The 14,306-nt window shown below is 40.8% G+C and overlaps 1 protein-coding gene across 1 annotated transcript in view; it reads right to left on the reverse strand.

Moving 5' to 3' along the window:
* Window positions 1-14,306, reverse strand: part of LOC101861715 — a 152,991-nt gene that overhangs the window by 66,607 nt on the left and 72,078 nt on the right. The window contains exons 60-73 of the mRNA XM_005092327.2: window positions 14,041-14,193; window positions 13,165-13,335; window positions 10,768-12,120; window positions 9,555-9,782; window positions 8,709-8,826; window positions 8,096-8,316; window positions 7,199-7,460; window positions 5,960-6,343; window positions 5,188-5,402; window positions 4,365-4,598; window positions 3,292-3,543; window positions 2,904-3,038; window positions 2,225-2,389; window positions 305-463 (exon numbers count right to left, since the gene is read on the reverse strand). Coding sequence (XP_005092384.1) covers window positions 305-463; window positions 2,225-2,389; window positions 2,904-3,038; window positions 3,292-3,543; window positions 4,365-4,598; window positions 5,188-5,402; window positions 5,960-6,343; window positions 7,199-7,460; window positions 8,096-8,316; window positions 8,709-8,826; window positions 9,555-9,782; window positions 10,768-12,120; window positions 13,165-13,335; window positions 14,041-14,193 — 4,050 coding nt within the window. The remainder of the gene's footprint in view (window positions 1-304; window positions 464-2,224; window positions 2,390-2,903; window positions 3,039-3,291; window positions 3,544-4,364; window positions 4,599-5,187; window positions 5,403-5,959; window positions 6,344-7,198; window positions 7,461-8,095; window positions 8,317-8,708; window positions 8,827-9,554; window positions 9,783-10,767; window positions 12,121-13,164; window positions 13,336-14,040; window positions 14,194-14,306) is intronic.

Consider the following 14,306-nt stretch of genomic DNA (forward strand, 5'->3'; position numbering starts at 1 on the left):
GTTTCCCCATGAAGACTTATGAACGTGAGGTCTCAATGCTTTAATAGTAGGACCTGAGTAGATCACAATCTTTGTCACATTATTTGCTACACTTTGGATAAACAACCATTTCTGATTAATTCTGTTACACAGTCCAAAGTGACAATTTAAAAAATCCATATCACTTTTATTTTTACAGGGGACAGCAATGGTACAAGAAACACTATTCTCTTCAAATGTTTTTTTGACCTAATTACTGTTTATTCTTCAACATTCATGAAGCTAATGACTTGTATTTTATGACGGTGATATTCCTAGTAATCACCTCCAGTGCCTGTGTGTGCTCCATTGGGAGTGGCTGTATCTACACCACTGCTGCAGTAGTAGCCTGCATCACATTGCCCACTGACTGCAAACAGGCCAGGGGTAAGACAGTAGCTGCCACCATCACATTCCGTACATTCGTTCTGCGCGGCCAGCATCTCTGAGAGGAGAACACAAAGGGAAACAATTGTTTTTTTAATTGTAGATGTTTTTACATCCCCATTGACACAATTTAGTGGGATAAATAAAGAAAAGCATAGAGTTTGATATTCACAAAACGAGAAGGCAAAAGCAGTATGATGATAAACTGACCACAGAAACATAAGTAATATTAAATATATAAATAATTAATATACAGTGGCGGTGGGTAGTGAAGGGCTCACGGGCTTGAGCCCCTACCCCCTTCCCATCCACCACCCCAAACTCTATCCCAAAGTAAATGAAAGTGAAAGTTTCTCCATAATGAAATACGCAGTTGAAACCGTTATTACCGCACGCAATGAACACAGAGTGATTAACTTGGCCGCTTGCTCGCTTATCCAATCACTGTTGTGACCGCTTACAACTATAGTAACCCAGCAGCCAATCAAAAGTCTTTAGGGCTTAGCGAAGATGAGCCCTTTTCCCACAGCCCTTCCTTTAATGAAACTCTTCTTGTAAAAAGGTAGAAGACTGGGAAAAAATAACACTGTACCGAGGGCTCACGCTCTCCTAGCCCTGACAGTGGGGTGAAAGTTTACGACACACTTTCCCCCACTGACACAGATACTTATGCGCTCATTGGTTCTTTGTTGGGTGCGTTCAACTTTCTCGACTACACGGCCTAATCCAGCTCATAGAAGTATTATGTTTGAAGTATTGTGTGTGCATGTTTGTGTTTGTGCCGCTGAGATTTAACAGTTATAAACCAGGTCGAACTACTTTTAAGGCAACTTTTTCATCACACGAAAACTAATTACAGGAAATTAGAGGTGAATCGGCTTCGTCCCCACCATCAACAAGAATTTAACTAAGAACAAAGAGATGGAAAACAAAGGCAACTCTTCTCGTGGAATGGTTCTCAAACTGCCGTGGCTCACCGTAAGTATAGAAAAATCATCTCTGTTTAGTTCTTATTTCTTGCTATTTGGTGGTAAAGAACTGGAAGCAACCTAAGCCCCACCAAAATTTTGGTCCACCCACCGCCACTGTAAATATACTTTTTTATCATTGTTTTTGTTACACTATAGTCAGTAGCTAAAGCATCCTTTGATTATAAGCCGACATTCAAGACATCAAAAGCCCACAACAACTTAGCATGTTTTGTGGTCAGTGCTAATAATTTTTTTAAACAAACAGCAGCATCATTGGTGTCACGACGTGGTGGAATCACGCACTCATCAATTTTTCGGCATATGAGGTTATTGGTATCATCTTAAAAGCTGTTCATTTGCCTCCCTTTTGGTGAAAAAAGATCCATCTATGTTGAATAGAAGTAAAAATATATGCAATTGAAGGAGGTCAGGGTAGTCTTGTTTTAGAGGAAAAATTTGAGAGAAAATGGCTGCCAAAGTTTGGTAACTTCCATAGCCTGAAAGTCCTTGGAAACTGAAAATTTACATTTTGTGAGCCTTTAATCAATCTTTTTCAGTAAAATCCACACAAAAAAAGTATTTTTAAAAGGACATAAAAGGTGTTGAACCCCAAAAAAAAGAAAATAAGAAAAAAAATTGCCCATGGGTAAAAAAAAAATGCCGATTACTTTGATTTCATTATTTTGACAAGCACCTGATTTCACTGTGATGCCTCACATTTTAAAAACCTGAGACTCTTCAGCAATGATGTCTTAGTGCAATTTTAATAATGAAGAAAAAGTAGACTTAAACTAAAACCAAGATTCTATGACATTTCAAGGTATGGTCAAATGGGGAACACTTCCCACCTGTTGGTCCATACGTCCCTGCTGGACACAGTGACATGTTGAATCCTGTGTAGCCCTCACAGTAGCGTCCCACGGGGCATGGATCTGCTCGGTCTTTGTTGACACAGTAGTAGCGTTCCGGGCATGCATCACAAGCTGAAGCCTGGGTGTGGTTCATATAAGTGCCTGGATAGGGAAGAAATAAGAACCATCAACCATACAAAGACCACAGTTTAGTTTTAGTATTAGCAAGAGCTTTATGGCCCTTGCAACACAATTGGGTCGTATAAGCATCGAAGATTAGAGGTGTTACTAGAGAGTAACATATAAACAAAAGAAGGAGAAATAAGTAGGATAATAGAAGTTAGAGAAAAGACACTTAAATGCTACAACTCTTGATGACCACATCTTTATCAGGGCACTGCGAAGTGACGACCAGCAATGGCATGTTTGTAAAATTGTGCTGCATTGGTGTAATATTATCGTGTATTTGGTATTCTTTGTATGTATATTTTTGTGTTTAATTATGTATTGTGCATGTATGTATGTGTGTTAGCCATTGTAATCAAAATTTCCACACAAAGATCAATAGAGTGTAATTTATCATTATCTAATATTGGTTTACTTTCTTCAACCAAAAGATACAACTCTCAATTAAAATATTTTTTTAAAAATCAAAAGAATCAAATGTAAAGCCTACCATCATCACAAGGCAGAGGACTGGCTGTTCCTTGAGGGCAGTAGGTTCCTGCTGGACAGATGTCACCTGTGACTCCATCAGTGGGTGTGGCCGAGCTGGCGGCTCGCTCACAGTAATAGCCTGGGTCACAGGAGCCTGCAAGGGGGAATAACACAACTCAGTGAAGAACAATGCTGATGAAAAGTAGTTTACATAAATCAGCACAATAATGGTTACATTCCACAAGGAAGACGAAGGACATTAGATATGCATTTAAAAAAGAAAAAAAATCATATTAAATTATAGAGAGCTATACAAGTTCCGTCCAGCTTAAGAACTCACATACATGAGGGTAGAAAATTACGAAGTGAACGAGTTAATAATAAACTTCTAAAAATTATTAACTCACCTGTAGAGTTAGAGAGTCCATCTGAGACACAGTATTGACCGCCTGGACAGTCCAAACAGTCTGTGTCTGCAGTGCGGCCAGTATCAGGCAGGTAGGTGCCAGCAGAGCATGGGACAGGGGTGCCTGTGCCCTCTGGACAGTAGTGACCGCTAGGACAGTAGTCTCCAAAGGACTGGGAGATAGGGCTTTGGGCATCAGAACCCAGAGTACAGTAATGACCTGCTGTGCAGTTCCCTGCTGGGCTGGTCAAACCTGAGGGTTGACAATAATGCATTGATAAATAACTACCATGAAAATTAATGGAAAAGTCAATGTTACTTTTTTTTTACAAAGTAAAAAGATAGATAAGTATTTGGTATTTACCTTTCACTCTCAAAAAAAGAGAATGGAGCAAACTTAAATGCCATGTTAAAATTTAATTTTAAGTAAGGAAAAAGAGGTATGAGTAATTAAGTTGAAGTTAATGATGGCTACTCATCACCAATTCATGCTAGTCAACTATCTCTTTTTATTAAGAATATCATAACCTTTACGTTCAGATAACATTCAAGACTTCAAATGACAGACAGCTACAGGACTCTCAATAGAACATTTTCAAACGCTTTTATCATCAAACAGAGAGTGTCATAGTATCCATCAAATAACAAAAACTTCCATATTAAATCAGCACTGTCAAAATGAGGAACAAAAATTACATCTGCTTTTTATTTCTCTTAAAAGGATCAAAGTAATTTTTAATAGCTTTTAACAATCCAAAGGAGGCTCTCAAGACTCACAATAACTCTTTCTGTCAGTCAATTCATTCAGTGAACTATGTGATACACAATGTCAACAACATCTAGATGTCAACCCCTATCATTTACATAAACTCTACCTCCAATATCTCCTTCGTGTATTAACAAACAGAGGACAAAAGGAAAAAACACCTCACCTTTCACTTGATACAAAAATTCAGTTGTAGAAGCCAGGAAATGAACCAGTGCTCTTAAGTGCACAATTAAGTAAACAGTAGCGTAGGCTAAGACACCCGAAAAGAAAAGTTAGCAAACTTAAACTTGAAAGCCTCAACTCACCTTCCACATCACAGTACGTGCCCGGTGTACAGGCCTGGCATTCTGTCACATTCTCCAGTCCTACAGCATTACTGAAGGTTCCAGTTGGACACTTGACACCCTGGTCTGAGCCCTTTGGACAGTAGTAGCCGGGCAGACATTCGTAACCGGTGGCACCATCAGTTGGACGAGAGGAATTAGCACCCGATACACACACATACCCGGCATTGCACTGGTCGGCTGGAGCAGTCAATCCTGGTGATGACAAATGTCTCAGTCAGTTGTGCTATTTCTTGTTGCAGTAGAAAAATGAATGTGTTTCTATGTTTGACATATATCTTAACTTAGACCAAAGTGTTCTTTTTTAGACCATACAATACTTGATAAATCTAATATAAAAACATCATCTTCTTCAAAGTAGAAACTTGATGAAATCCAAATATCAGCTCTGACAAATTTTAATGGGATGAACAGGCATGAGATAAAACCAAAAGTTAAAGAATACAATAAAGATATAAACAGCTATTCTCGCTGCATTGTTCAAAAGACAAACATTAAATCAATTGTCTAGAGTAAGACTTCCCCATATGTGAGTTCGAAAAGTGACATATGAGGGCATCTTACACTGAGCTGTCGATATAGTCATAGCAAAGCCTGAGAACCGAAATGATATTTTGCATCTCGTGTAAGTCCCTTATTCCTTCAAATTCTCCATGCTGCTGACATAACTGACTACATCTCTTAGTATAATGTTATTCACTCTACCCTGATTCCCTTTAGTCAGTTCCACATACAGCAAATCGTTGAGTAAAATATCTGTAGCAATGAACACACTGCCTCTCACCATCAGAGTCACAGAAGTATCCCCCGGTGCACATCATACACTCTCCCACAGTCTGAAGAAGGCTGCTGTTGCTGAATGTTCCAGCAGGGCACGGGAAACTGGTCTTCACTCCAGTGTTGGCAGGACAGTAGTAGCCTGGTGGGCAGTCTGCTGGGATGGTCACTCCATCTCCTGGGATTCCTGACAAACTGGCCACTTCAGCTGGGTCACAGTATCTGGATCATCAAAAGTACAGCAAGCATATAAACAAAGGGAACCACATTGCCATGTCTGTACTAGACTACTTCAACATTTAGATAAAACTTTCCATAATGAACACTGGCAAACTAATAGAATTTGGAACAAGTTTGTAAAAGAATAATAATATTGCTTACATTACCATTTCCAAAATGAAACTTAATACTAAAATGCTTCAGTAAACAAAAACCATTAACACATGACTCAAACATGCCTTGTTTTGAATTTTGAAAGCACAGAAATTATGTTTAGTGGTATCAACAGTAGACAAAATAAGCTTGGTTTCCGTTTTCCTTTTTGAAAAAGAAAGAAAGCCAACTTATCACAAGTACACATAATGCACTGATTTCACAAAGTGAAAAATTATAATCAGATTTTAACTGAAAAATGTCCAAAATTTTCTAGTCGATATACAGTGTACCTGTGATAAAATTATACATACTGACCACAGCAGCTATTGTGAAATTAAATCAAGTGATGGGACACAAGTCTGCAAACAAATATTTAAAACTTTCTCTTGAGATCTACTCCTTACCTTCCGGCTGGACAGTCCTTGCATGCACTCTGTGCTTCCTCGTCTTGGTAGTATCCAGGGTTACAGGTGATGGGCTGACCGCTGGCAACAGGGCAGTAATGACCAAGAGTACAGTTGTACTCAACTGGGGCTGGACTCTCTTGACCTGCTGGACAATAATACCCAGCGCTGCACGGTCCAGTGTAATTGGTGTTACCTGTGCCGGCACAGTAGTAGCCAGCAGTACACGCGTCACAATTGGATACATTGACGTTGCCTGGTGTGTTGCTCATCGTGCCAGCTGGGCAAGGAGTGGGCGTGGCGGAGCCTGACTCACAGTAGTGACCAGCAAGACATTCAGTGCTGGGTGGGTCAGGCCTGCTGTCTCCACCAGGGCAATAGAAGCTGAAATAAACCATAATCTCTCCTTAACCAAATGCTCTGAGCACTTCGAGACATAATATTTTCATCAAACTGTTGGCGTTAACATGAACATTAATTTAAAAGAAATAGGCGTACACATTTTGTGACTTCCATTGTACTGTTTTTAAATAGTTCAAATACTGAAATAAAAAACATAATAGACTTATATATATGACTCATGCTGTGCTGTTTGTAAGTAGCACAAGTCTTAAACTTCGAGATTCAGAAATTGACACTAAATGTACTAAATTTTGTGAAAATAAAAATGCACAATTCAAGGAAATAAACCAAATCTAAAACACTGCACTTTTAAACTCACATATGTAAATTGACAGTTTCATGTTGCTACAACACACAAATTAACAAACTGATTCACTGCCATCAGCAGCAATTGTTATGCTGCAAATTTCTACCTATAGACCGCTAAAAAGCACTATCACTATCAACATAGTGCTCAAATTGGATGGATCCTGTCCGCCACCAAATCCAAGTGTGTGTGCATGTATGTGTGTGTGTGTGTGTGTGTGTGTGTGTGTGTGTGTGTGTGTGTGTGTGTGTGTGTGTGTGTGTGACGGTATGTGTGTGTGTGTGTGAGTGTGAGTGTGCGTGTGTGTGTGTGTGTGTGTGTGCGCGTGCGTTTGTGTGAGTGTTTGCATATAGGCTCCTATGAACACCAGTTGCTGGTACTGTACAGGACTCACCCACATTTCAAAACACACTGCCAAAATACAACAATATACAGTGTAGAAATTTATATTCAACAATAATTCAGTCATTGTACAATATAGAATGTACACAACTTGTATTCAACAGTAAATCAGTCTACAGTCTCCTCACCCAGCATTACAAAGTCCCTCCGGTGCATGTAAACCACTGATGCTACAATACTGGCCAGCGGTACAGTCCACAGGATACGAAGCACCACTTGGGCAGAAGGTGCCCGGCCAGCACTCTCCTCCAGTGTAGTTAGCCAACGGACAAGAGCATTGCGAAAGGTTTGAGGTGGTGTTGTCACTGAACGTAGGCATGGAGGAGAACGCTCCGCTAGTACAGTACCAGCCGTCACTGCAGTTGCCAGATGGAGCAGACAGGCCATCAGCTGGGAGCAGTAAATATAATAGTAATAATATATGACATTTATACAGTGCTCAATTCAAGTACACAGGCTCTGAGCACTTTTTAAAAGTTTCAGTAAGTGTTTAACGGCACTTGCAACACAATAAGGTCATATAAGTGCCGAAGATTAGAGGTGTTTCAAGAGAGTAACAAACATTTTAAAAAAAGAGGAGAGATAAGGACAATATATGCTTGATAGGAGAGAAGGAGCAAACCACACCAGAGCACCCGCCAACCACTCATTCTGAGCACTTTACAATGCAACAGTAAAACATATATAGAGTACATTGTGGTCTGACTAAAAATCGCTTCAATTTATGAAATATTCATAAATATAATACTTAACGTCATATCAAGACAATGCTAACATGTCTTGCAAAAACAGTCAATGACAAACACACTTCCTCCCTCCCTCTCTCTCTCTCTCTCTCTCTCTCTCTCTCTCTCTCTCTCTCTCCCTCTCCGTCTCTCGCAATACAGAACAAGAGATCAACAATTCAGTGTATAACTCCTCCACACGCCATTTTGAAAAGTGATGTTTGAGGGTGTCTTACACTGAGCAGTCAATATGTTTGAAGACAACACAAAGTCAAGATTATATGAAAAACCAAGACTCACTCTCACAATACTGTCCAGGTGGACAGGCCAAGCAGTCCATGTCATCCTGGCTCCCGTTGACAGGGTTATAGCTACCCTTAGGGCATGGAAACTCATACGGCTGAGTAGTACCTTGTGGGCAGTAATGACCGGACGGACAGACCTGCTGGTAGTCGGTGGAGTTCTCCACGCAGTAGTAGCCTGCGGGGCAGGGTGTGCAAGTGGCTTGCTGGGGACTGTCACTGAAACACAGGACACAGAAAAAGTCCATTGAAAGAAGAATTTATGCAAAGAAAAACAAGATAAATTTTGTAATTTCAATCAGATAGAGAGTAACATTTAGTAACTTTAAATTAGAGATAATTAAAGGACAATCATAATCTTGTGAGATTACTCTGTTTATGATAAGGAGCCAGATGTGCATGTTGGGAAGTCTTAATTTGTCCACTTTTGATCAATTGTACCAGATTACTTAAAAGCATTAATTTATGGTGTCTGAAAGAATAGCTAGTCTATAATCTTCCACTGTTTCATATTTCATTGTTTCAACGTGGCTTTAAAGTTGTTGATAAGGCAAGTTTACAAACATATTGTAAGCAACGAAATATATAAATATTTCCAGTTTAGAACTGACCTATATTGGCCTGGTGGGCAAGGTATGGGCTCAGCAGTGCCCACTGGGCAGTAATTACCAATAGGACAGATTCCTCCATCACCTGTGTGACTACCTGAGGGGGTAGCTGTATCCACACCTGCGTACATGAAAACAAACATCAGACTTCGTTATACATTTTCTGTTAATTTTTAAAACATAAAACATTTGGCAATTAATGTGTACGCCATCCTCATCCAAAGACTTCCCTAATTTTCAGTTGATTTGTCATTCCAATATCAGTATGAGTAATGTGAGAACAGTGCAACAAAAATAAATTACAAACAAAAAAAATTTGCTATCTTGTTGTCAGAAGTATCCTCATGTTTACTTCTGATATCAGTTGAGCCTGATCTCCATATCAAACAGTAATCAGCTTTGTTTCCCCTTGTCTTTTAGTTTCAGCAAATAGTGTACCATTTAAAAGAGTACCTTTTCAAAACCATTTCGAAAAGACATTTCAACTGGAATAAAAAGCCTTGCTTTGTTGAGTTTCATGAAAGCAATTTGCGTAAAATGGATTAAGCAAAAAGACCAATACTCATTGGAAAGAATACACATTTAAAAGAAAAATTAGTTGCAAGTAGTTGTGGCTAGGCTGTGGTTGTTCAGCTGGACTTTATGGCAAGCCTGCACAAAAGGGTTCCATTCCACAAGGAACAGATTAAGGCAATAGTCACACTGAAAAAGAAGTAGAAGCAACATACTAAAGCATCACTAAATCACCTGCCAGAAAACATCTCCAAACAAAAACAAAACAAAAAACACATGGTAAAAGAAAGGCTCTTAAAACAGAATGTATAAAAGTGAATCATAATCAAAACAGACCAGCCCTGCAGTAGTATCCAGCTGAACAGTCCCCTGAGACAGCGCTGAGCTGCGGAGTGAGGCAGAATTTTCCACCCTCGCAGGCTGTGCACTCTGACTCATTGGCCATGCCGTACAGAGGGTTGTATGTTCCCGCTGGACATGGCTGGAGGTCGGCACCTGTCTGGTACGGGCAGTAGTAGCCGGGAGGACACAGATCTGCACGGTCGCGGTTGACACAGTAGAAACCTGGAGGAGAGTTAACGAGGGCCATTTTAATCCTAATTTCGGAGAAAAAAAATTCTTGTAATTTGTCAAAATAAGCACTCTTACTATGTCTGAAAAATTAAAAAATGCATGTGTGGCATCGTGGTGAAATTAGGCACTCATCAAAATAATGAAATCAAAGAAAACAGCATTTTCCCAGCCGTTGCGCAATTTCCATCAAATTTTTTTTTCGGGTGGGGTGGGGTGGGGGCTCTCAATATATTGTGCCTTTTGAAGGGCCAAACAGACTATAAAAGCCTGACTTAAATAAAAGAAGTGCACAGAAAAGTGTCTTCTTTACTAAACAGGGTTTTCTCACTAGATTGACAAAAAGGAAGACTACTAACTGTGTGCTGACAATAGAAAAGGTTATTATGAAAAAATAATGTTAAACTATTACTTTTGTATCCCTTCCCATCTCAGGCTTGTTTGGCTGCACAGTAACAACCTTTGAACCACTTATTCATTCCAATTTTAAATCTCAGTACCCCTGGGGTAAATAGAGAGGAGTGGCACCCTCAGACTCTATTGTTCACATATTTCTACTCCTGTCATTGCTGAGAACCCATTTACAGCTTGGTGAATGAAGAAAAACTTGTATTCCTTTCACAGGACACGTGGCTCTAACTGGTGTCTGTGGGGTAGCAGTTAGGCACTTCACTGTCACATGCAGGAGACCCAATTCAATTCCCGAGGGAAGAGAAAATTTTTATTGAGTTTCTCAGTCTTTCTGTTGGGATGCTGTACTTCTCTCAGACAGGTTGGCCCTAACAGTCAGGGTCAGAATCCCATCTCCTATATGATTTAAATTGTGCTGATGGAGGCATAAAAACACCTGCATTTAAAAAACAAAACTTTTTAAACATTGTCCTACCGGCTCATGACCCCACAACTCAAAGCCCAACATTTTAACCACAAGACAAGGAAAGCCCTATCAAGACAAAAGATAATGCTACTTTAGGCTTACCTTCAGGGCAGTCGTAGCACTGAGCCGCACCAGAGTGGTTAGTGTACGTTCCATTGGGGCAGTAAATGTGCTGCACTGACTGCTGGGGGCAGTATGAGCCAGTAGGGCAAATATCTCCAGTCACACCGTCAGTGGGAGCGGATGAGTTGGCACCACCAGAGCAATAGAAGCCGGCGTCACAGGGGCCTGCCACAGAGCTACTGCCTGTGCTGTTACAGTAAAAGCCTGGGTCACATGAGGAACAATCTATCAATGCGACTCGCTGAGTAAATGGTTGGTATGTGCTGTGAGGACAAGCATTTGGCTGGTAACTGTGCTCAGGGCAGTAATAACCTGGTGGGCACTCATCTCCATATGTCTGACCAACTGGGTTTGCTTCTTCAGAGGCATTTGAGCAATAGTAGCCAGCTAAACAGGAGCCATTAGGTGCAGAGAGACCTGATTGAGCACAGAACTCTCCCGGAGGGCAGAACGTACAGTCAGACAATGCTTGTAATTCTTGGCGATCACCAAATGTACCTTTCGGACAAGGCTCTGGGAGGGAGGTGCCCTGGACACAGTATGATCCTTGTGGACATGATCCACCTTGACTGTTGTCAGCGGGAGATGGAGAGGTTTGGTTGAGGATGCAGAAGAATCCTGCATTACAGAGCCCTGTTGGAGAGGTGATGCCAGGAGCTTGACAGTAGTAGCCTGCAGAGCACGGAGAACACTCTGCCTCACTCTCCAGGCCTGTTGCATTCCCAAAAGTACCCAGAGGGCAGGGATTTTCCTTATCAGTCTGAGTACCATTGGGGCAGAAGTAGCCAGCAGGACAGTCCTTGGGAGTGACCACACCATGAGACGGGGCACTCACTCCACTTTGTTGCTCTGATATAGCTTCGGTCTGGTCACAGTACATCCCAGCTGGACACTCAACACAGCTTCCCTGACCAGTCAGCGGTTGGTACAATCCAGACGCACACGGACTCTGATCTGGACTGCCCCGAGGACACTGATGTCCAGCTAAACACTCATTTCCTGGAGGTTGAGGCACAGTTTGACCTTCTGGGCAGAACCATCCCTCGTCACAATCGTCTACAGGCTGGTCAAGTCCAGGGCTTGAGCAGTACTGACCAGCAGTACAGGGAAGGCAGTTGGTGACATTCTGGTTGTAGAAGAGGCCAGAGTAGGTGCCAGCATCACAGGCTGTTGGGGCTGAGCTGCCTTCAGGGCAGTAGTGACCTTGTGGACAAGCGTCTCCAAATGTCTCATTGACAGGGTTGGGAATAGTGGCATTGCCACTGCAGTAGTATCCAGCATAGCATTTTCCTGTCTCATTAGCCAGACCATCAGCATCGCAGTAATAGCCACCTGTCCAACAAGATAGACACATGAAAGTATCATCAATTTGTTTAGACAAGACATAAAAATACTTGAGTGAAAATTGTCAATTGCATGAATACAAAGCCAAGGTAACAAAAAGGAATGCCACAGGTTTGAACAGAATCAAGACAGAATGAATGCAAACTAGACCACTGAAAAGAAGAAAGGATAATCTAAATGAAGAAGGATAATCTCAGAACAAAAGTGGAAAATAAACATTTGGCATTCATCCACAACAGTTAGAAGTGTACTAATGTCAACAGAACATTGAGTATTGATACGCATGTTATGCTACCGAATAATGCAAGGTCAGACAATGAAGTCATCCCTGAAGGAAGAATATCAGCAAATTTGTAAAATGGCAATGATAATATTAATCAAAATCTCAGTGGTGAAAAGTTCCAGCATGAATATGCATTTCCAAAAGCACAGAATTATACATAAAGTCTCACTTAAAATGTTTAACTTCACACCACTCATTAAGCAGACTTCAAGCCAGAATCACTTCTGATAAATAATCATACTCTTTATGGCCAGCAATAGGTATGTCAGTTTGCACGACATACCACAAACACTAATCAGCATTGATGATTTAGTGGTAAAGTTGTCAAGCTCGCAACTGAATGGTCATGGGTTTGAACCCTGTCAGGAGCTCACCATTTTGTTGATGGGAAAGGCGCTTTACTCCAGTTTTCCTTATCATCCTGGTCAGAATGAGTACTCAGCTAAAGACGGCAAAATATCTTGTCCGTTTGTTTTGCTCAATTAAGCACTTAATCACTGCATGCACTGTATGCTTCCCAGAAAGCCAAAATTGATTCAAAACATTACAGGGCCTACAGGAACAAAATAATTTTAAAGCGCATTGAGTAGGCCTATGTTGTGGCGCATGGATATCTGCTATATCATTGCAATTATCATTATATCATCAACATGGCATTGGGCTGATGAGAAAGGCAACAGGAAGGAGAAGAACAACAACAAAAAATCAGTAACAAACCTGTGAGTCAAAAACCATGCAGCCTGACTCACCTGTGCAGGGTGTGGGAGCTGTGGAGCCCTCAGGGCAGAAAGTGCCGGCCTTGCATTGACCACCAGTGCTCTGAGCTGGACAGTCACATGAGCTCCCAGTGTCGTTCCCAAGAGTCGCTGGACGAGGGGACCAGGCTCCGGAGGTGCAGTAGTAGCCACTGGCACATAGTGCTGTGAGAGAAGGAGAAGTTTGGGTTTTAAAAAAGTTTTAGTACAAATTTTATGGCACTTGCAACACAATTAAGTCATATTGGTACAGAAGATTAGAAATTTTTCTAGATAGTAACAGACAAATAAAAGAATGAGGAGAGATATGGAAAAGAAGGAGACAAACTATACCAGAGCACCCGCCAACCATCCACTGGGAAAGAGAAGCTTTGATGTATCGCTGTAAACATTAGCTTTTCTACGTATTATCTCTGTCTTCTTTCCTATCTCGTTCTTTCTTTTTTACTTTAAACACTGGACCAAATGCTCTGATTTTGAGATCATCTTTTTGCGTAAGTAAGGTGCAAATCTCTTACAATAATAAATAAAATGAAGGCAGAGTACATAAGTATGAACAAAAAGCTACTGAGGGTATGCTGCCATATGAAATTTTGCCATGGATGGTAAACTATATCAATACAAAATTTCTCTAGTAATTGGAACATCAAGCTATTCTCTTGAATTTAACTATTGTACTCCAAACGCTTGTATGTTATGCACAACTAGAAGACAGAAAATTTTAAAATACCAGAAATAATTTTACGCAGAAATAATTGTATAAAGGTTGATTATAATAACTGATGGAAAACATAAACAGCACATACATTATGGGCTTTTTTAGCAGATCTTGGCTACAGATTTTTTTAAAAATCTAGGGTATGCACCGACCTGTGGGCTGCTCCAGGCCTGGTCCAGCACAGTAGGAACCTGGAGTGCACAACTGACAGGCAGAGTAGCTGGAGCTGCCACTTGCACCATTGAATGTGCCGTTAGGGCATGGGTACTGGACAGCAAACTCTGTTCCCTCTGGGCAATAGTGACCTGGAGTACAGGTGAGAAATTTAAATGCTATCACAATCACAAAAAATTCCTTGGAATATCTGAAATAAGAGAGAATATGATAAATGAGCATATTCTTGCGCTGGGAACACAGA

The sequence above is a fragment of the Aplysia californica genome, unplaced genomic scaffold (assembly GCF_000002075.1).
Source record: "Aplysia californica isolate F4 #8 unplaced genomic scaffold, AplCal3.0 scaffold00044, whole genome shotgun sequence".
Classification (NCBI taxonomy): Eukaryota; Metazoa; Mollusca; class Gastropoda; order Aplysiida; family Aplysiidae; genus Aplysia; species Aplysia californica.